Consider the following 24,151-nt stretch of genomic DNA (forward strand, 5'->3'; position numbering starts at 1 on the left):
TACTGGTCTGGGAGATAAATTAAGGTAAAGGTTAAGTAGGGGAGATTTATGATCTAATATCCAATTTTAATCTCACAAAACCTTTACTAGATGTGCTAAAGTATCATCACTGATTTCTAAATTGTAAAATTTCTCCTTTTTTCTGCCCAGCTGCTAGTAGAAACTGCTGCCAAAATAAATTTCCTATGGCCAAGGTCTGATCATATCACTCACTTGCTCAAAAACTCCCAGTGGGGAAGGGTGGGTGGGGGTTAAAATGCAAACACCTAAGATTGGAACTTGGGGCAGCTAGGTGGTACAGTGGATTGTTGTTGTTGATGGTCCTTCATTCTCGAAGAGGACCATGACATCAGGGCAATGTCATGACTTGCACTGAATTGGATTTAAGTGAGGGAGGGCTGTGCAAAATCACCAACCTCAATCCTTGTTCAGAGCCATCTGGATCCAGTGGCAAGATAAGTGACTTGCCCAGGGTCACCCAGCTGGTGTGAGGTGAAATTTGAACTCAGGTCGTCCTGACTCCAGGGCCAGTACTCTATCCACTGCACTGCCTAGCTGTCCAGGATAGGATAGGATAGAGTGGATAGAGCCCCAGACTTATAGTCAAGAAGACCTCAGTTCAAATCTGGCTGCTGACACTAGCTATGTGACCCTGGACAAGTCACATAACCTTTGTTTCTCTGTTTCCTCAACTGTAAATTGAGGATAATAACTCCTCCCTCACAGGAGTATCATTAGGATTAAATGAGATATCTGTAAAGTGCTTGTTCAGTACCTATTATGTGTCTGGAACATAGGTACTATACAAACACTCATTCTCCTCTACTGCTCCAGTTGCCTTTTAAATCTTATTTTACACTACTCACCTTCACAAACGGTGTTAAAACTAATTGGGCTATTAGCTGTCCCCAGAATTGTACATTTGCTTAAGCCATTCCTTCTGCCTAGAATCCAGTGCCTCTTCATCTCTACCTCTCAGATTCCTTGTCTTCTTTCAAGACTTAACTAGGGTCCAACCAGATTCAATTCTCTTAGTATTAATTCATCTCCATTTCTGTAACCCCTTAGCAGAATGTAAATCCTTGAGGGAATGGAGTGTTTCATTTTGTGCACCAAGCATAGTGCCTTGTACCTAGTACTTAAATGGTTGGAGAAAAAAATTGTCAACTCTGAAAGTTGGGAAGTACAAGAGGGAGAAAGAGAATAGGTCCCCTCCCAATATTTTATGTTCCAGGCAGATTGGACTACTTACTCCTACCTTTCCTCTCTTGGCTTGGGTCATGTTGATTCCCATGCCTGGAATAGGCTTCCTGTCATACATCTCTTGAAGTTCATAGCTTCTTCTTCTTCTTTTTGGGTGGGGCAACAAGGGTTAAGTGACTTGCCCAGGGTCACACAGCTAGTAAGTATCAAGTGTCTGAGGCATGATTTGAACTCAGGTCCTCCTGAATCCTGGACTGGTGCTTTATCCTCTGCGCCACCTAGCTGCCCTTGAAGTTCATAGCTTCTTGAAAGCACAACTCAGCAATCATCTCCATGAAGACTCCACTGAAAGTGATGCCCCCCCCCCAATTTCTATAGCATATCACCTGTTTCTTTTCAAAATCTCCTCTGTATCTGTCTTCTTTCTTATCATTACATTGCAAACTCCTTGAGAACAGGGCATGTGCTATATTTATCTTTTTGCTACCAGTAACTAGTTAGCATAGGTGTTTAGTAAATCCTAATTAAACTGAAATGTTTGCTGATATTCTAGTCATCCAGCTAGACAAACTAGCTCATAATTTACTTCATTCCAATATACCCAATATAGATGGGTCTCCAAATCCTAATTGTTTTGTTGTTGTTTTTTTTTTTTTGGTAAATGTGTGGGTGTTTCCCACACAGATTGGGTACGTACTCTGATACATTCCAAGTAAGTTTCTGAGTTGAAGCATAATAAAGTTGGGGGGGCGGGGAGGGAAAGCACTGGATTTAGACTCTCGAGGATCTGGACAAACCATGGCAAATCATGGCTCAACTATTTCTCTCAGCCTATTTCCTCCTTTGTAAAATGTAGAGGTTGGACCAGAGGCCCTCTAAGATCCCTTCCAGTATTATGGGCATAACATCTAATCCAGGTTGATGAGAATGTAAGTAAATTATATCGGACAGGATAGGAATCATAGCCAATAGCATAAATAATACTGTATTGGTTAGGGTCATGTGCAGATCTCTAATTGGTTGTTCAAATAGCTCAAAGTGTTTCCGAGGAAAGGCCGTGTGGTCTTCTGTGTGTCGATCTTTACGTGAAAGGTCCAATTTCAGAGGTGATTTGGTTGTAGCATTATTGTCTTTAGGAAGAGATGAGCGGTGTTTCCATATATGGAGTATGTACCAGATGACATTTGAGATTGTTTTTAGGGCATGGCAGACTTGAGCACTAAACCTAATGTGGCATGTTGGATTTCCAGAGAAAAGGTGTAAAGGTCTGAATGACTTTAATTGTCTTGGGACACAAAGGTGAGAGGAGAGCTGACACCTTATGTCATTCACTTCTAGTACGATGTCAGGAGAGTTGACGTAGTTGACATATTTTCCCCAAGGTGGTCCTTTCCCCCTTGTCACCTGTAAGCTTTGGACTACTAGTAGAGTAAAAACAAAAGTGGGACAAAAGTCAGAAATCAGGTGGGGTGGAGATTATCTGTCTCCTTACCATTCTCAGGCCCTGTTTTGGGACTAGACAGCACACTTACCCTAAAGACTGCTTTGGCTAATTTCTTCTTCTGTGGAAGTTGCTCATATTTGTACTACTTTCTCATTACCTATTTGGAGATATATGCTTAGGGAGAAAATGCTCAGAGATCACATTTTAATCAAACTCTGCCTCAACTAGAAACCGTGACTGTACTTTATGCTGCAAAAGAACAGAAAAAGGAATTACTTAGATCATATTTCATGTTATTTATAAAGAGACTTGGGACATCATTTTATATAAAAACAATTTATTGAGATGATGTAATTATAGGCTTTTCTTTAAAAATTATTTGCAACTCACTGGCCCTGAGAATAGGCATTTTTTTTTTTTGTATTTGGTTACATTCATTTGATTCAGTCCCTTATAAACCCCACACCTCATAAACATCAGATTAGAAACTAAAAAAAAAAGAAAAAGAAAAAGGAAAAAAAAAAGGGAAAAACACCAAGTTTAGATTCATTCTGGATTTGCAGGTGGTTGTCACAAAGAAAAACCTTTAAGAATATTCACTGGGCATGTGAGAGATTTAGAGAGTTGGTAGTCAATTAGTGTTGATGCAAATGTGGCTGAGAGCATACTATTTGGCCTCTATAATTTTCAACCAGGCAGAGGATGACTTTATGTTCACCTCTGGATTGGAACATTATTACCCTTTCAAGTCCAGGTCCCTGTTCAGAAAAGTAGTAGATTAAATGTTTCTGACTAGCACCAAATATTTTGGCAAAGAAACGCTACCTTTTTTGTTTGTTTTTAGTATTTTTTCATCATTTTCTTCAGCTTCCTTTGAGGGGATGAGTCAAATGGACTATGGCTGATATAAATAAAGCTTGCTGTGTTCTAGGTCCCGATCCTTGTGCTATCTGACTTGCTGTCTCTTAATTCCTGAACTTCTCTATGCCTGTCTTCCCATCCGCAACAGGCAGTTTAATACGTCTAAATATTTTGAGTTTTGGACTCTAGGTAGTAGAAAGTGGAAATCTTGTTTCAGCCCTCAACATTTTTACTTGAAAGGTAAAGAAATGGTCTTGACTGAACAGGCATCTACTATAGAGGACAGTGGATGAGAAGGCCCTGACTACATTGTAAATAGAGATTCTTTACTGGGGTTAGTGAACTTGGGTTTATTTATTTATTTGGTTGTCTTTTTAGTATTTTAATAGAATTGACTTCTTTCGCAATTCTATAAATTTTGTTTTATGCAATTAAAAACATCATTTTGAGAAGGGGTCCATGGACTTTGCCTGATTGCCAAAGGGGCCTATGACACAAGCAAAACAGTCTAGGAATCCTTGCTCTAAATGATGGTTATCACTGAGATCTTTTATTTTCCTCTCCTTGTGGCTTTCCCTAAGTGACTCTTGAACAGCTGGCAAACTGGTATCCCAATCAGCAAGGAGATTAAAAAGGTTGAGTATATTTTAGAGATCCTCGTGTACTTGCATTCAGTCCAGCATCTCTGCCAAGATGTCCCTGCTTCAGTCTGGTGGAAGAGTGGCAACCTGTCAGTGACTTATTTAATAAGATTCCCTAAATTGAGTGGTTATGGATTTCTGGCTTCCAGCGGTGCAGAAGAAATGGAGCTGTTAAGGAAATGGGGTGTTAGAGAAGTGCAGGATAAAAGTTAGAGGTCCTATTGCTAAGAGAAGGAGGCCAATTTCACTTCACCAGTCCCACTGGGACTGAGTGGGAAAGGGTTCGTGACTGGATCATGGCTCTAGAAAGGCATGCCTTATTCAAAAGAAGCAGAATAGATCATAAGGAAAGTGGAACAGCATTGCATATTAAGAAGTTATATTCACATGGGAAATCCAGGCGTGTCAAAGAGGGAGGGATGTTGTGGAGAGCATCTGGAAACAACCGAGAGAGACAGATACAGAAGTACTGTTTTAGAATACAAAGACAAATTAGATGAAGGTGTCTTTAGCAATCCAGACACCTGATGGCATCCTATCTGCTGAAAAGAGAACAGCTGATAAAGTGGTGGCTTGGCTTCACAATAATTTTATCTTTTGAAAGGTGGGAGCAGCAAGGAGGGGGAAGTGCCTTCTTGTACCATTCTGACCAACAAAGAGGAATTAGTTGATGAAGGAGAAGTAACATACACTTTGGGGGGCAAGGGGTCACTAAGTTACCATTTGTAAGAAAGTGTGCAGCAAGGGGTGAGAAAAGCCAAGTAGAGGTTCAAACACCCAAACATATATGGAGATATCATATTTCAAAAGGTTTGGATCCAACAGCCTATTATTTTGCTCAGGGAAGTTGACTCAAGGGAGATGGAAAACTCTCAAGAATGGTATTTTGGGGGGCAGCTGGGTGGTGCAGTGGATAAAGCAATGGCCCTGGATTCAGGAAGACCTGAGTTCGAATCTGGCCTCAGACACTTAACACTTGCTAGCTGTGTGATCCTGAGCAAGTCACTTAACCCTCATTGCCCCCCCCCAATAAATAAATAAAATAAAGTAAATGAAGAATGATATTTTGAAGACCTGGGGCAGATATGGTTCGGATGAGAAAGTAAATGGGGGACTGATTAAAGAAACTGACATGGATATACCAAGAAATCACTGACCAATTAAGATTTTTAAAAGATATATGTAAGATGGAAGAAAGGGAAATTAACTGAGGATGAATATGAAAGAGTAGCATGAACAGGAAAAAAACAATCCTGTAAGAATTGACAGGAATCCTAGGGCCCAGAATTGCTGACAATAAATACTAAGGAAAATAACAACAACAAAAACTGTATTAGGAGTAAGAGGAAGGACAGAGCTAGGAATGATAACAGGTGAGAGAAAACTTTAGATTGTTAAATTTCTTATGTGTCTTTTGTTTTCTCTTCCAAGGGGGTTATTCTCTGGACTGGGAAGGCTGGAATAAAAATGATTAGCAAGGAGAAACAACCCATTAGATCGTGAGAGCCTTGAGGGCAGGAACTGTCTTTTGTCACATTTTATATCCTCAAGTGCTTAGCACAGTGCCCAGCAGACAGGAGGTGCTTAATAAATATTGTTTGATTGGTTAGACAACCATCTAGTTGATTTCTATTGCCTCAAGTCACCAGGTCCAGACAAACTAGTTATTATGGTGGCTTTGGGAGGCCTTCAGGCAGAGATTGGACAATGCATTTTTTGAAGATATTACAGAGGGATTCTTGGTCAGGGATAGGTTGGGCTCTTTTCAATTCTCAAATTCTTGAATTCAACTAGAGGTGGAACATCTTTTCATGTAGCTGTCTGCCTCTGCATTTTTCTTTCCTTCCTTTTCTACAAGAATCTCCATGAGATGGCAAAGGGATAAAGAAACTATTTAGGGTGTTAAATTAGTTTTAAAACTTTCCCAGGTGGGGGATAAATGGCAGATAATTTTATACCAGTTAGAATCTGTCCATAAAATCAGAGAGGCTTTTAGATTTGGACCAATGTACCTGTGGTAGGTTCTCTTCCTTTAGAGAGCTTCTTCTTCTTCTTTTTTTTAAACATCAGCTGGAGCTTGTGGAGTGAACATAATTAGCAGCCACCTTTAGGGAAATGTGTTATGTAAAAATATCTACATTAATAATGGATTACTAAAAAACACACAGAAAAAGGGACTACTCATAAATGGATAGCTTTTGCCATTTCTTCTTCAACATGGTTATCTTCAGTATTTTGCATTCCCACAGAGAATGCAAGTAAATATAGAAACATTAAGGAAAAGAGGACCTTTTCCTCTCTAGTTCTATCACATATCCACTTGGATAATAAGAGACTCAATATCTGTCTCTAGTTGGAGTGATCAGAAAAGAATGCCCCAAACCTAAGGAGCAACATTTTCTTTCCATTGCAGACCATGAAATATGGCCTTTGGGTAAAAATTCCTCTCCTTTCTCTTGCCTTTAAAAATCTTTTAAAAAATATGAATTGTCTTCACAACATACTAAGTACAGCCACTGGCTCAGTTTCATCCCTTGAGATCCATTATCACTCGTCTTAGAGGGTGAAAAATTTCTGGCTATTGTTTCTAAGCACAGTTGAAAGATGTGTACACACTTGAACCATGTTGGGGTGAACCCTATGGCATTTCACCTTTATTAAAACCAAATGCTTTAGAGTATGTCACTCTATCAACAGACGGGAAGTCTTCTAGCTTCTGACAAGTCCTAACCATTCTAGATGGTGGGAGAGTTTTCAACCGATTTTGCATTGACCTGAGACAGGTTAAGAGGCAAAGGATCTGAGTAAGAGAAATTTGTTGTCAGCCCTTCCTGGTGCCCTAGGATCTCAATATTTGTCAGCTTGATGGATTCCCCTGTCAGGAATTGTCCAAAGACAGAATGCCCTCACTCTGTCTGCCCAAGTCCTGAGTACACTTCACTTAACCAGGAAAGGCAGAAAAGGCAGAAAAGGGAGAAAAGGCATTTGGGGGAAATGTCTAGGTATTCTGGGTGCCTCCAATGGGGATAACAGCTGCACCTGCTGTCACTGAAGTAGTTGTGAGAATATTGTGAGTCCATAGAAATGACAGAGTTCATAAGAGAAATGAAACCTTATTATTATTTTTTTTGGTGGTGGTAGTTGGGGGGTGGGGGAGGGGAAGAAGCCTGTGCCCCTCATTCTGGAAGCTTTAACCTTTATAAGATAAACTCAATAGAATGTAAGTTCTTTGAGGGCAGGGATTAGTTTGTCTTTGTATCCACAATGTCTTGCACTTAGTAGATGCTTAATAAAAAAAAAGTAAATTGAATTGAACTCAATTCTAAATGCCTAGAAAATTAGAAATGTCCATAGCATTTCTTTTTTAAAAAAATCTCTGTTATTAGTAAAAGTATTAAAAGGTGGGATAGTCCTCACCTTGAGATTACTGAATTGATTTCCAAGAGAAATAGACTGATAAACGAGCCCTTTTCCAAGTTCAGACATCCCATCCATAAGGAAGGAAGGAAGAAAGAAAGGAAGGAAAGGCTGATGATGTATCCCAAAAGGGAAGAGAAGATCATTGCTGGCAGCTAATGCTGCCCTGGAAGTTCATCTCAAATGCTCTAATTCAAATGGGGACTAGGGTTAAAAGAGATTATGAAATCATTAATAAAAATCTCTGAATAATGGGAAAGATAGGATAGGGTGTGTAATTGTTTGCAAGATGTCTGGGGTGGGGCAAGAAGAACAGGGCGTTTCCCTACCCCCTCTCCTCTCTCTGCATTCTCCACTTCACAGGATATTTTTCATTAAGTCCCTGTGTTTTCTGATTATATTTTCACACTTCACTGTTACACAGAATCCCAATGCTTGTAGATATCTTGGGCATCTTGGGAGTGGTGTCTGTGTCATCCCGTCTCTAGAAGGACAAATAAATGAGTGCCCTTCTCCAATGCTATACTGTTCTTTGTAGGTCAGCTGTCAGGACCAGAACTTATCGATTGGAAATACGCCCATGGAATTCCTGACCTTCCTAAGGCATATTTGGGATGGGTGGCCAAATGCTGGGACTTTGTTTTGACTTTCTAGCACTTAGGTCACTGGCTTTAGCTCATTCCCAAGGTGTTACACTAAGCTGAACTATGCTGACAGATCTCCAAAGCTCAGAGGCAGGCAGGAATGAGAAAAGGAAAGGGAGAGAGAGAGAGGTAAGAGTGAGTGCCCCTTTCAAATTTTTTTCTTTTAAAGTAAGTAGTTCTCCCCCACCCTCCAGCAGCCAGGACACAATAGCAACAGAAGCAAACCTTCTGTGTACAGTAGAAGAAAAAAAAAAGAAACCTTGCTCTCTTTCCTGTCAGGTTGGATTTTTATGCCATGATTTGTGAGACTTGCAAAAAAAATATAATCGATATATATATTTCCATAGGAAAGCAAACTGTCATCTTGCCCTATATGAATTATGAAAAAGTCAAACTGCATGTTCATAAAAAAACAACAACAACCCCCAAACCCAGAAACTAACAATGGGCAGAGGGGTGGGGATGAGGAATTACAGGCCAAGGGAGATCCTCAAAGGAGGGTGAAATAGTACATAAGTCCCAGGCTCTGGGCCCTCCACCAGAACACCAACTCTGCTGTTGTGGGTGCTTTATCTAAGGTGCTCTGGGGTCCTTTCTGGTCTGTTCAACTCCCAATTCTGTGTTTCTTCCTTTCTGCTTTCCCTCAATCCACCCTGCTCCCACACACCTCCAGCACTCCAGCTGGATGGTTTTTCTTTTCACTGATCCATCCCCTGAGGTGGCACGTTGGTTCCTTCAGCACTCATCTTCCTGGTACATTTGTTCATCCAGCTCTTGGGACTCAAGGTGTTCAAGGCGGTCTGTTCGGCCACTCATGATTTCATCTGGGGTTTTCATGAACCTTTTTTTATCAAGAAGAAGAGGAGAGAGATTAAGAGATTAAGTTTTTGGTGTTTTTTTTTCCCCCAAAAGATTTCTCCATTCCCACACTGTAACCATGAAAGGTCACACACATCTATATTTCCTATTTATAGAGCTGGCAATCTATATTTCCTATTTATAGATCTTTGGAATCTATAAAGACCCATTCAGTCTTTTTATTCCTTAACTTTTTAGCTCAAAGGGCAATTTAAGGGAAAATGTTGTAACCAAGCCATAAGCATTTATTAAGCACCTACTATGTACCAGGCACTGGGGATACAAAGAAAGGCAAAAATACAGTCTTTGCCCATGAGGGGCTCACATTCTAGGGAAAGATATGACATCTAAACTACAATGGACATACAAGATTTTTTATGTATATGAATGAACTGGGAGGTAACATATATACTTATATTTATATTCACATATATGTGTATATGTCTATGTACATGTGGATATATATGAACTGGGAGATAATTTCAGAGGGAGGCATGGGGGAAGGGAAGATCAGCAAGGTCTCCTGAAGTAGGTGGCATCTGAGCCAGGTCTTGAGGGCATACAGAAGGCAGAGGCAAAGAGGGAGAGAATTCCAGGCATGGAGGACAGTAATAGAGTGTTCTGTGTAATGGGAAACAAAGATGTCAACAAAGAAGAACAGTAGAGTATGTGGAGGGGAATAAATTGTCAGAAGACTGGAAAAATGGGAAGGCAACAGGTTGTGAAGAGCCGTATAAGCCAAAAACAGAATTTCCTACTTGGTCCTAGAGGCGATAGGGATCCGCTGGAGTTTACTGAATAGCAGTCAGACCTATAAGGCTAATTGGTGGTGTTTTTGGAGGAGGGGGAAAAGGAAAGGAAGGAAAAAGGGTTAGCTCTATCACTCCAGAGTTTTTTGGGTTAAATTTTTCTTGTTTGTTTTGTTTTCTTTGTGTGGCAATGAGGGTTAAGTGACTTGCTCAGGGTCACACAGTTAGTAAGTGTTAAGTGTCTGAGACTGGATTTGAACTCAGGTTGTCCTGAATCCAGAGCAGGTGCTTTATCCACTGTGCCACCTAGCTGCCCCTGGGTTAAATCCTTCTTAACCCAACTTTTCTCCTAGGTGGAGCTTACATTAAGTTCTAGAAATGTCTCCAAGGTATTGCCTATAACACTAGAAAAACTGATAGTTTTATAATATAATTTTAACTATGGTGTTAGATAAGGAAGATGAGCTGAATGAATAAACTTCAGAGTCCCTCCCAATTGTCATGCCTGACTCCAAGCTCTTACCCTGTGACACCAGATAAATCTTTCCTAAAACACTGATTTGATCAGATCACTCCCTTGATTTGAAGACTAATGAAGATGATAATAGCTAACATTTAGATAGCTCCTACTATATGCTGAGCACTGTGCTAAAAGTTTTACAATTATTATTTCCCTGATCTCAAAATGTGTTATGGAAAAGGAGAGGAAAACTAAGTATAGTTTAACAAGCACCCTGGATTTGAGTAGAGTGGGTTTCAAAGGGCTCAGAGAAAGAATACAGAGGATCCCTTGAACTAAATTTCTAGAGGGAATTATCAAGGTACAGAGAGAAAAATTTCTGATGATGAGGAAGATTTGGGGAAAGAGTAGATTCTGAGAAAGAATAAGTAGCATCCCACGAACTAAAATTCTACAGAAGATTACTCAGACAGACAGGAAGAGTTCTGATGATGAAGAAAAGGAGAACTAAGAGACTGATGTGGATGCAAAGGGAACTTATTACTGATAGTCATGGGAAAAGAGGAGGGAAAATTAAAAAGCCAGGTCTCTTTCCACTGGCCACACTGCTACCCAAACTTAGACTGTTGTCTCTCCTCTTAGCTGTTTGGTTAAATATGATCTCTGCCCTCAAATTTATTTTTGGTATCTCCCACCATGCTAGGCATGAGTATATTTGTAGTTTGTTTAATGGTAGGCCTGACAGAAATAGCCAAACAATGGACGATTTCATGATATACATTCACTTGTCACACTGGAGATTACAGAAGCTATGTAACACAGACATAGCAGAAAGAATCCTTGCATTTGTTCATCAGTACTTGGGAGGTATACATTATTCATGCAATGAACATTGTGTTATGATCTCAATTCTATAGATCTGTGGGTAGTGAACATTATCTTTGAAATTTCCTACAGAAGAATGTTTTGTTAGATATTTTCAAGGATGACCCTGATAATTTAACTTTTAGGAGAGTAGAAAGGGCTGTGGGAGAACTTTTGGTTCTCTCTCTCTGTGGTCCTGCTGCTTTCAATGTAGAAAACAAATACTTAAAGAAATGAAAGCAGGTTTATGATATTTTTCATCTATTTGATTCCTTCCAGTTTCATCTTGCAACAGTCTTGGGCAGTGATAACCAAACTCAAATAGAAACAGGGCTGGTCCCATAAGATCCCAGTAGGCACATATTATATTGACTTAGAAAACCACATGTAAGGGGTGGCTAGGAGGCGCAGTGGATAGAGCACCAGCCCTGGATTCAGGAGGACCTGAGTTCAAATCTGTCCTCAGACACTTAACATTTACTAGATGTGTGACCCTGGACAAGTCACTTAACCCCAATTGCCTCACCAAAAAAAAAAACAACAGTGAAAGAAAACCACATATAAACATTATCTATGTTATATTGTATGTATTTTTATTAATTTTGTTAAATATTTCTCAATTACATTTTAATCCTGTTCATGCCACACACAAGAGCATTGTGGGCAGCTGGTGGTGTGGTTGACCCCTCTGCTTTGGCATTTATTCAGCTCTTCCCCACTACCTGCAGCCTTTCAACAATTCTCCTCTGTAACATTTTGGCAAACGAGTTTATATTCTAAACCTGTATTCCCTTGGTTTCCAAGTCTCTGTGCTTGGAAAAGAGATCAAGTGTTTGCTGAGGTGGTTTCTGGTATGTTTTTAGCCATCTTGTTCTGATGGCTTTAAATTGGCTAAACTTCTGTAGGAAATGGTAATAATCACAATTAATGTTCTTTTTTCAATAATCTGGCTGCAGCTTCCCTATTCTGCCCCCTCCCAGAACTTTCTATTCCAGTCAAACTGACCTACTGGCTTCCTACAAATGACATTCCATTTCTCATCTTCATGCCTTGGCACAGGCTGTCTCCCAAGGCCTTCTGTCTTCACCTTTGCCTCTCAGAATCTTTGGTTCCCTTTGGTGGGGCCAGCTCGAGTGTCACCCTCTTCTGATGTCATTTGTTAGTACTCCTCAAGCTACTTTGTATTTACTTTTTAATACAACTTATGTTTGGTTATCTATGTATATGTTATATATCCCCCCCCATAAAAAAAAAAGTTCTAATTCCTTCAGGGCAGGCACCATTTTATTTTTCTCTGTGTTCCCAGTGCCTGGTAGCATGCTGTGCAAATAGTCCATAAAAAATGCCTGAATGAAATTTGGTTAAGCCTTTCTCCTATCTCCCATTTTTTATGTCAATAATTTGTTTAAATTAATTGGATTAGAGCTGTTATTACTGAAGGGTCTTCTCACCTTTATCTTTTATTCTAATGTAGTGTTGATTCTGATTTTCACTATAGCTAGTTGATAACCTGACTGCACATAGGTAGCTGATTTTGAAATGACTCCCTTGTCAGTAATCAGTTTTTTCCTGTCTTTAAATATATAGTCAGTCTGCTTACTATCTAGTACCTTCATGGATGCCTCTTGGAGAAAGTGTTTATGGGATATAGTTTTGGAAGCTTGAATAGTCTCTAAGGTTCTGACTTCTTTTATTTATTAATATATATTTTTAAAAGTGATATCTTTTGAATTTTTGCATCAATTTTATTTCTAAATATATCCTCCCTCTTGCCCTACCCAACTAGCTAACCCTTATGACAAAGAATAAAAGAGAAAGAAAAAGGGAGCTCAGCTAAACTTGCTGAGTTGGACAGAAGATTCATTGTTCTAACTTCCTCTCCCATGCAAAGAAGGGAAGGAAGTACATTTTGTCACCTCTTCTTTGGGGCCAAGTTTGGTCATTATAAAGAATTCCATTTCATTTTTGTTTTTAATACTCCTTTTTCCATTTCAACTGTTGCAGTCATCAGGTATATTATTTTCTTGGTTCTGCTGACTTCACTTTCCATAGAAGATTTTCCATGTTCTTCTGTCTTCTTTAGTCATAATTTTTTACACTGCAGTAATATTCCATTATGTTTAAGTATCACGATTTGCTTAGTCATTACCTATTTGATGGGTAGTTACTTTGTTTTCATTTCTTTATAGAATACATATTCTTTTTTTTTGCAAGAATACATATTCTGATACATTTACTTATTAGCTCAGTACCTCATGTACAGTATGTGTCTGATATATGCTTGTTGATTGATTGTTTAAAGGTTCTCTTTAACTTTGGTATGCTGGGGTGGAGCATATGACTAGCAGTGGTACCTCTGGGTGAAAAGGCATGTGATTCACAACTTGTGCCCTTCTTTTTTTTCCTGTTTAGAATTTTATTTTCCAAATTACATGTAAAAGCCAATTTTGACATCAATTTTTTACTTGTGCCCTTTTTTTTCTAGTTTTTTTTTATACCTTACAACCCTTCCATACTCACTCTCACTACACATACTTTGAGGTCCAGTGATGCTGGCCTCCATGTTGTTCCTTGAATGTAACCTGCCATATCTCCCCACTCTGGGTCTTTTCACTGGCTGTGTCCCCTGCCTAGAATGCTCTTCCTCCTCATCTCTGCCTTCTGGAATCCTTCAAGTCTCAAATAAAATTTCACCTTCTACGGGAAGTTGTTCCCTATATCCTTTAATTTTGCTGCCTTCTCTTTGTTGCTTCATTCCAATTTATCCTCCATATAGCTTGTTTGTACAGAGTTATTTAGGTTGTAAGCTCCTTGAGGGAAGGGAATGAATGTCTTTTGACAGAGCCATGAGTATTGAATATCTCTCCATTTAATTTAATTTAATCGTAATTAATCCTACAAAAGACTTGAGTGTGCTTTGGTAAATCAAACGCAGGTATTTTATATATTTTTATATTGAGTAGGACTTTCCTTCCTTTCTATTATTTCTTCCTGGATTATGTTCTTGCTATAAAGAAATGCTATTGATTTTCAGGGGTCTAGTTTATAGCTCCCTACTTAGCATCTTCAATTTCTTAATTTTTTTGGGGGGGGGGCAGGGCAATGGGGGTTAAGTGACTTGCCCAGGGTCACACAGCTAGTAAGTGTCAAGTGTCTGAGGCTGGATTTGAACTCAGGTACTTCTGAATCCAGGGCCGGTGCTTTATCCACTGTGCCACCTAGCTGCCCCCAATTTCTTAAATCTTGAACCCAATTTTGAAACATTTTTTTGTTGCCCTTTCCTGCATTCACTTTCACACTGAAATCATTAAATATCTTTCTACTGGATTGTAAGAATCTCTTAAATTCTTCATAGAATTACTCTACCTTAAATCATATTCATGGTAGTTTTTTTTGGTTTATAATCATTGAAAGCATAGCAAGGCAAGATGACTGAGTTTCCCATGAAATGATGTCTTTTGGTGCATGATGAAATCAATTCCTGTTGCTGAGACCAAAGTCAAAGTTTTTCCAGCATAGTAGAACTGGTCAGGGTTCTTCACTGGCACATTGTTTGAGAATCCACAGTCACTTCTGTGCTTCAGTGGAAGTATTTGAATAGAATTCCTGTAGAGATCTTTCTAGTACTCACATAAAAGTATGGGCTGATGATCTATCTGAAAATTCAGGTTCAATTCTTGGCGCTGCCAATGTCTGATATGTGACAGAAGACTCCAGCAGACTTAAGACACTCATTTATGAAATACAAAGATAATGTTAACTGTCCATTAGTATGCTGGAAGATGAGTCAGCTAATACTTAACCAGTGCTTTCAGTTTTAACTGATGAAAAATAATGACAAATTATTTCCTCTTATTTCCAAATGGTCTTTGGTTGTGATATCTAGCTCCTCTAGAACCTCTTCACCCAAGCTTCACCAGAAACCATGGCCTGGAAGAATTTTTGTTCTTGGAACCCATTATCCTCATTGGTGGTTGCCTTTCCATAGGAATAGTATTTAAGGAAAGTCCCAGCCATACTTTACTTTATTCTCTTCTCTCTGGGCACCTCCTCTATAACTTGTTTTATACCTGCCCCTTGTCCACTCTCCAGTATTGGAACCATCTATCATTATTCCAGGATATGCCAATCTATGCCATTAGACTCTGAGTTCCTTGAGAGTAATAAATCTCTTTGCTTTTGTAATTTGTATCTCCAGCATTTGGCTTAAAGTCATTTATGAAAATTTTTTTCATTTATAAATATTTCATTAAATATTCCTTTAAAAAAATTATATCACTTTTAATTCCTAATGCTCCCATCCCCTCATATTATTGTCCTTGAAAGAGACATACAGGTAAGCAAAAGGAGGCAATACATTGGCCACTTATCACAACAGATGGCTCACTCTGTGTCTGTGGTTCCGAATCTCACTGTCAACAGGATGGAGGGGTATTCATGGCCAGTCCTCTAATGCTGAGACTGGTTATTACATTAAGCCGAGGTCTGGCATCTTCTAAAACCATTTTCCTTTGTGTCACTGCATAAATTGTTCAGGCTATGTGCCCTTCATTCTGTATCAATCCATGTGAATCTTTCCAAGTTTCTCTGAATTCTTCCTACTTGTTGTTTTTCAAGGTGCAATAATATTTAATTCATTCACATACCACCTTTTTTTTTTTCAAGCGACTCCAACTGCATACCACTGTTTCCAATTTTTTCTTTTGCTCCAAAAAAGTGCTTGAAAAAATATTTTTTATTTTTATTTTTTGGAACTTTGTCTTTTGCTGTTTGCCTCATTGGGGTATATACCTACTGTTGGTATTGTTGGGTCAAAGGATTATGCGCATTTTAGTGACTTTTCTAGTACATTTTCAAACTGTTTTTCAGAATGGTTGAACCAATTCACAGTTCTACCAAATAATTCATTAGGGTATACACTGGAACCCTTCAGACTGTAACAGTTATGCAGATTCTGACAATCTCAATCTACCTCCTGGAAGAAGCAAAGTAGAAAAAGGAAGCGGTACCTGAACAAAAGCCTCTGTCCTGGCTCCTTCCTGATGATGTTGAGTTTGTAGTAGTGGCGAAGGGCTCGGGACATTTTCTCATAGGTCATGTTTGTTCTGTTCTGTTTGTTCAGAGAAGGAAGAAAGAAACAAAAGCACAAAGATGAAATGAACTTCAGAAAAGTCACCGAGGGGGCTATTTAAAAAGAAAACATCTCACACACACACAACTCAAAACCAACACCTCGAGTGGTCCGGCCAGTTCTGGACAGCTAGCTGTTCTGTTCCCCTTTGGCTGTTTCCATGTCTGTTATTCCCCACCCCTTTGTTTTTACACACATGGCTGTGGTTTTCTTTTAGGGGATGAATAACCTTTTGTAAAACATCTTGAGATCAATAGGGAACAATGTACCTTTTAGCCATCTTCCTTAATTCTTCTTCCCACGAGTTCTTTCTGGTTGGCTTGAGGAATTTCCCATGGGTCATTTTTCTTCTACTCCATCATTCCAGCCTCTCTACAGTGACATTTTTTTTTTTGAGCTGGCATTTCTGGTTTATCATTTAAAATTGAGACTAAAAAAGACCCAGCTGAGGAATGATTCTTAAACCAGGGGAATATGACACAAGTCAGAAATGGAAAAGCTTTACTTCCTTTCTCAAGAGGACACACATGGTCAACAATGACTTTGTTTATTTGGTCAAGAATTAAATTGTCAGGACCTGTGTTCACTTGTTTCAGTCATGTCTGACTCTTCATGACCTGTTTTCTTGGGAGAGATATTGGAGTGGTTTGCCATTTCTTTCTCCAGCTCATTTTAAAGATTAGGAACTGAGGCAAATACAGTTAAGTGACTTGCCCAGGGTCACACTCCTAGTAAGTGTCTGAGGCCACATTTGAATTCAGGAAGAGGAATCTTTCTGACTCCAGGTCCAGCACTCTATTCACTGTTCCACCTAGCTGGCCTGTCCAGACCTATAGGATACTCTTGTTTTTTTGTTTTGTTTTTTGGTGAGGCAATTGGGGTTAAGTGACTTGCCCAGGGTCACACAGCTAGTTAGTGTTAAGTGTCTGAGGCCAGATTTGAACTCAGGTCCTCCTGAATCCAGGGCCAGTGCTCTATCCACTGTGCCACCTAGCTGCCCCGCCTATAGGATATTCTTAATTATGCTGGGGACATGCCAGAGATGTTCTTTTCCTAGAAGACAGTGAAATCCCAGGAAGAACTCAGTCAACTTTCTGCTTTTTTTTAAGTCTATATCTCTCCTTAATATAATGGGAAGGTTGTATCTTCACCCTTCCTTGTAAGAAAGTCTGCCCCAAATCGACCTGCCTACTACCTAGTAGTGTGGAATACTGAACATGAAATAATTTTGTTTTCCCCTGGGTACTGTGGACTCAACAAATTCTACTTTTCAAATTCCATCCTCTTTTACTACTTCCCTTAATCTCCCCGGCTTTCAAAATGATGGGACCATAATGACAGTGGACATTCTGAAGTTAGCATCAAATTGTTATCTAAGCATAAACTAGACTTTCAGTTTTATATAGTTTCTAACTGGGCAGGATTGGGAGTGTCATTTTCCCAAGTCCTTCTCTGAGTCATATTACACCTCTGATGACTCTAGACCTCTCAGATTGCAAAGTCAGGCCTTAGTTGAAGCAGATAGGAGACAGGGCAGTTTTTTTGAAATATACTTTTTTTTTTTTGGTGAGACAATGGGGGTTAAGTGACTTGCCCAGGGTCACACAGCTAGTAAGTGTCGAGTGTCTGAGGCCGGATTTGAACTCAGGTACTCCTGAATCCAGGGCCGGTGCTTTATCCACTGTGCCACCTAGCTGCCCCTGAAATATACTTTTAACAAACCAGAAATACTGAATTAACGAACAAACTTTACATGTTGGAAGGTAGGTTATGATGACATCATTACTGATTTCCCCCTCTTTAGGACAATGAGGTATGAATTAAATAACAAACTATAGAACTTGGAAATAAAAGACAGACAATTCTTCTCCAGTCCAAGAGAAAAAGACTTGGTTTTGGTACAAGTTTCACCAAATAAAACTCTGACTCCTTTTACCTTGTGATTCCCCCACAGTCGAGCCAGTCCATTGGGATCCACTATCCGAAATATTTTGGATTCTTTGTCCTCCCATCGGATAAAATTTTCGTACCGGCTGTCAGAAAGCAACTGATAGACATAGTCCCAGAGCAGCCTGCAGTCTATGGAAAGAAAGGGCAAGAAAACACTGGTGACAAAGGCTTCCCAGTGAGATGACACTCAGGGAAGGAACTTTTCCTGAAGCAATAATACAAGCAACACCTTCCTTTGTTACAGCTTAGCTCTCTAACTCACTCATGTTAAACTAAGTCACTTAGAATAGAACAGAGGTTTTTTTCCCCATCTGGAAGATCACCTCATTTAAGGAAGAAGCAATGGAAAAGTGCACAAAGTTACACAGAGAGTTAGTGTCAGGGCTAGGATCAGAATTTCAGTCTTAACACCGCCATGAACAAGTGATATGACCTTGGGCAAACCACTTCATGGCGTTGGGGCTTAGAGGCCTCCCCTATAATGTAAAAGGATTAAATCTCTAAACTTACTTCTTCTTCTTCTTTTTTTTTTTTGGTGGGGCAATGGGGGTTAAGTGACTTGCCCAGGGTCACACAGGCTAGTAAATGTCAAGTGTCTGAGGCCAGATTTGAACTCAGGTACTCCTAAATCCAGGGCTGGTGCTTTATCCACTGCGCCACCTAGCTGCCCCTCTAAACTTACTTCTAGGTCTTTCAGCAAATTATTTTGCCATGCTTCTGTCGCTGTTATCAGTCACTATCTGCAGAGGGTCCTATAAATGAGGCTTTCATTATTCATATAGTTTCTAGAAGTGTCATTTCCTCCAAGTCATATTAGACCCATAATGAATCCATACCTCTTAGACTGAAAAGATGTCAGCCCTTAGTAGAAGGAGATAGGAAACAAGATTGAAACTATTTGAAATATACCTTTAACAAACCAGAAATAATGAATTTATGAGCAAACTTTACACATTGAAAGATGGGCCACCATTACACCTGTACTAATACTGGGTGATGAAATGAGGCTGAGTCGAAAGACTGGGATCCTGTGGCATTCAAAGACACGGTTTGTTGAGGCAACTGATCCTGATGAAAGAGATCTGCCAGGTGCCCTAAATGCCCACTGGAACAAAACGGACTACTTGCTAATATGGAGAGGTGCTTTATATGTCTCCACAAAAGTTCTACTGGGTAGCGGCATTGCGGAAGAGAGGTGACCTTGAGTTCTTCAAGGAAATAGCAGTAGATGGCACACTGTGGCATATTTTGCTTCACAAGGAAAGCTTCAGGTACAGGCTTGGTAACAAGTAAAGTCAACAAACATTTATTCTAATGTACTTGCTATATGCCAGGCACTTTGATAAGTGCCAGGAATGTGAAGAAAGGCAAAAAAAGACAGTCCCTGCTCTCAAGGAACTCACAGTCTAATGGGAGAGTTCACATGTGAATGCCTGTGTATAAAAAAGATATAGACAGAATAAATTGGAGATCATCTCAGAGGAAAGGCACTAGAATGACATTAAAGAGGACCTTAAGAAAGATTATGTGGGGGCAGCTAGGTGGTGCAGTAGATAGAGCACTGGCCCTGGATTCAGGAGGACCTGAGTTCAAATCCAGCCTCAGACCCTTGACACTTACTAGCTGTGTGACCCTGGGCAAGTCATTTAACCCCAATTGCCTCACCAGAAAGAAAGAAAGAAAGAAAGAAAGAAAGAAAGAAAGAAAGAAAGAAAGAAAGAAAGAAAGATTATGTGTCTGCTGCTCATGGAGCTTCCTAAGCATGGTCCATGACCAGAAAAATGGCCACCAGGTATGGGACAAAGAAACCCATGAAGCAAAATAAGTAAACAAACAAACAAACAAATAAATAAAAATAATACAATACTACAATATATAATATAATGTAACATAACATAAAAATGGAACATATAATAATATATTAAACAAATATATAAGTTCTTCTTGGGAGATAGTGGTAGAGTATACTAAAAATTACAAAATTTTTAGATCAACTACGTATAGACAATTGCATTATGTTGTATTTTCCAGATGAGGAAGATGAAACCAAAAGAGGTTAAGCGATTTGCTCGTGGTCACACCAAACTAGGTCTTCTGACTCCAAATCCTGTGATCATTCTACTACACTCCAAATCCCGTGATCATTCTACTACACCATAATGCCTTCCAGAACTACTGATTAGAGAAATGCAAATTAAAACTACTCTGAGGTATCACCTCACACCTATCCAATTAGCTAATATGGCAAAAAAGAAAAATGATAAATGTTGGAGAAGATGTGGGAAAATTGGAACACTAAAGCACTGTTGGTGAAGCTGTGAACTGATCCAACCATTCTGGAGAGCAATTTGGAACCATGCCTAAAAGGCTTTAAAACTGTGCATACCCTTTGACCCAGCAATACCACTACTAGATCTATATTCCAAAAAGATCATAAAAAAGAGAAAAGGACCCACATGTACAAAAATATTTATAGGGACTCTTTTTGTGGTAGCAAAGAATGGGAAATTCAGGGGATGCCCATCAATTGGGGAATGGCTAAACAAGTTGTGGTATATGAATGTAATGGGATACTATTATGTTGTAAGAAATCATAAGCATACAGAAAAAAGAACTATAGAATCTGAATACAGAATGAAGCATACTATTTTCACTTTTGTTGTTGTTGCTGTAGTTGTTTCTTCTTTTTTTGTGTTTTCTCCTTTTGTTCTGACTTTTCTCTTACAACATGACTAATGTTTAACATGATAGTAATGTATAACCTATATCAGATTGCTTGCTGGCCTTGGGAGTAGGGAAGGAAGGGAGGGTGGGAAAAAATTTGGAGCTCAAAAAACATCTTTACATGTTATTGAGAAATATTTAAAATTTAAAAAAAAGATTTGATGGAAGCAAAAACAATCATAAAATGAAAGAAGCACTGAGCTTGGTGCTGGGAATACAAATACAAAAGTGAGACAGTCCTTGCCACCAAGGAGCTTTACACTCTAATGAGAGGTGACATACATAAGAGAATGATGGGTAGACAGGGTAAGTTTTAGTTTGTGGAGTCACAGGAATGGTAAGTGGAGGCAGAGGGCAGTACGAGATCCTGTAGAAATTCTCTTAGAGTCTTTGCTGAAATGATTGGGTATGATCCCATTGCATTGGTGCCCTAGATCTTTGGAGATTTTTAGCTTCTCTGGCATTTTTTTTTTTTTTTTGAGGAAGGCAGTTCATTCCTCTATTGATAAATGGTCAAAGGATATGAACAGGTCAGATGAAGTAATCAGAGATATCTATAGTCATATGAAAAAATGTTCCAAATCACAATTAATAAGAGAAATGCAAATTAAACCTACTCTGAGGTACCATCTCTCACACCTATCAGATTGGCTAATATGACAGAAAAGGAAAATGTTGGTTGGAGGGTATGTGGGAAAATTGAGACACTAATGCACTGTTGGTGGAGCAGTGAACTGATCCAACCATTCTGGAGAGCAATTTGGAACTATGCCCAAAAGGCTATAAAACTGTGCATACCCTTTCATGCAGAAATACCACTACTAGGTCTATATTCCAAAGAGATAAACAAGAAGGAAAAAGGCCTATATGTACAAAAATATTTATAGCAACTCTTTTAGTGGTGACAAAGATTTGGAAATTATGGGGATGCCCATGAATTGTGGAATGACTGAACAAGTTGTGGGAATGCTGTGGTGCTATAAGAAATGAGCAGGATACTCTCAGAAAAAAAACCTGGAAAGACTTACATGAACTGATGCAAAATGAAATGAGCAGAACGAGGAAAACATTGTACACAGTAATAGCAATATTGTACAATGATCAACTGTGAATGACTTAAGCTATTCTCAGCAATAAAATGATCCAAGACAATTCCAAAGGACTTATAATCAAAAAATGCTATCCATCTCCAGAGAAAGAACTGATGGACTCTGAATGCAGATGAAAGCACTCTTAAAAATTATTTATTTGGTCTGTGTTTGCTTTCACAACATGACTAACATGGAAATATTTTTCACATGACTGCATATGGATAACCTATATAAACTTGTTTGCTTTCTCAATGGGGGAGGGGGAGAATCTGGAATTCAAAATTTAGAATTATTTAAAATTGTTTTTGCATGCAACTGGGGAAAAAATAAAATATTAAATAAATAATTTGAGGAAGGCAGATGGGCCCCTATGAACTCCTGCAGTTCACACCCTTGATTGTCACTCTAGGCATTTTGCCTGGCACTACCAGCCAATAAGGGAGAAAGCTCTTAAATGCCTCCTCTATAATCACATCTGGGACTGTGATGGTTCATTTGTGATGATTCAACTGTGATGGTTCCTGTTGTTGATGGTGAAAACAGTTTGTTATAGTAATCTTCACGGATCTTTTCCATTTTTCTTTTCTTCATTCTCTTATCTTCCTTCAATATTCATCCTTAAATAGCCCTGGGATAATTCTGCTTAGTTTTCATTAAATTGGTTTTACCCTATACTTCTCTTAGCTTTATTAGAGGATACTGCTTATGATTGTACATCATTCTTTTTGGTAAGATTTTACAAATGAGTTTATATTCTAAAATAGCAACACTATTTGCTTTTTCTTTCAACACTAGTTACTATCTCTATTCACACAGTAATTAAATGTTTGCAGAATCAGGTGCTTTCTGGGCTCTTTTGATCTAAGCATGGCAACAAATTCACATCTGTTAAATTTATGCATAAAATCATTATAATGGTTTTCAATGTCATTCCTATTGTCCATTTTTCATTGCTAACCACTCATTTAAATAGTTTAGAATTTCCACTTTATGCCATCTCATTTTTCTCATTCTCATCTTTTATTCTTGCTTTTTTTACTATGATCTTCCACATAACTCTTCAAATACATGAAGACAGTTATCACACACCGGTTAAGCCTTCCCTAGGCCAAAAATTCTGAGTTTCTTCAACTGAACCTCCTGTGGCACGATTTGAAGGCCTTTTGAGCATTCCTCTGAATGTTCTTTGGTGTGGAAATCAATCAGTTAACATTCTGGACATAACAATGGAGCATGTAGGCTGCTCGCTGATTTGTTGTTGTGGTAACAATGGAATCCGCAGGCTGCTCATTGGTCACTTGCTTTTTTTTTTTTTAAGTGAGGCAATTGGGGTTAAGTGACTTGCCCAGGGTCACACAGCTAGTAAGTGTTAAGTGTCTGAGACTGGATTTGAACTCAGGTTCTCCTGACTCCAGGGCTGGTGCTCTATCCACTGTGCCACCTAGCTGCCCCGGTCACTTGCTCTTGATAAGTGACTGTCTCATTTCTCCCCCGCCCCCCCCAGTTGTTAATTTCTCTGGTGACATATTTTATATCACTATGATGCAATTCCTCCCATAACTTCTACTCCTACCAGGCAAATATCTTACAAAGTATTAGCCCCTCCCATGGGACTCTTCATGTCAATGGTAATCAAAGCTTTGAGCCAACCTTGAATCTCCAGGAATGTGATTTAGGTATCAGTCATTGCACAAAGGAGAATTTTCTTGAGTACCAAGGCCCTGAAATTCAACTCTGCATAGGCAGAATGGAGAGAGAGGGGAGGAGAGGATGAATAAGATCTTTTTGCATACTTTTATGCAAATACAAACTGGGATAATATTTTGTGGTTATACTGAATATAGGGTTGGTTGAATAAAATGGATCTTGTAAGTCTAAGGTTTATGTAGCAGTCTTTTTTTTTTTTTAAACCATCACATGATTGCAATGCAGTTACACAAATCTTAATGTAATTAATCCACTGAACTGGGTGCTCAGTAATGTAAGGACTTTGCAAACCAACATTTTCACAGGCCTCAATCAAAATGTGCCTATGATCACAGGTGACACTTCAAAGAATGACAGGAGCTAAAGAACATCAACCCTAAATGTTATCACAGTATGATTGCTCTTTA

At 39.0% G+C, this 24,151-nt stretch overlaps 1 protein-coding gene across 1 annotated transcript in view; it reads right to left on the bottom strand.

Annotated features, from left to right (window-relative positions):
* Positions 1-2,994: 2,994 nt before the first annotated feature.
* ETV6 (ETS variant transcription factor 6) overlaps positions 2,995-24,151 on the bottom strand; it is a 349,002-nt gene continuing 327,845 nt past the window's right edge. The window contains exons 6-8 of the mRNA XM_043967035.1: positions 18,209-18,351; positions 16,151-16,251; positions 2,995-9,051 (exon numbers count right to left, since the gene is read on the bottom strand). Coding sequence (XP_043822970.1) covers positions 8,946-9,051; positions 16,151-16,251; positions 18,209-18,351 — 350 coding nt within the window. The 3' untranslated portion in view covers positions 2,995-8,945. The remainder of the gene's footprint in view (positions 9,052-16,150; positions 16,252-18,208; positions 18,352-24,151) is intronic.

The sequence above is a fragment of the Dromiciops gliroides genome, chromosome 5, assembly GCF_019393635.1.
Source record: "Dromiciops gliroides isolate mDroGli1 chromosome 5, mDroGli1.pri, whole genome shotgun sequence".
NCBI lineage: Eukaryota > Metazoa > Chordata > Mammalia > Microbiotheria > Microbiotheriidae > Dromiciops > Dromiciops gliroides.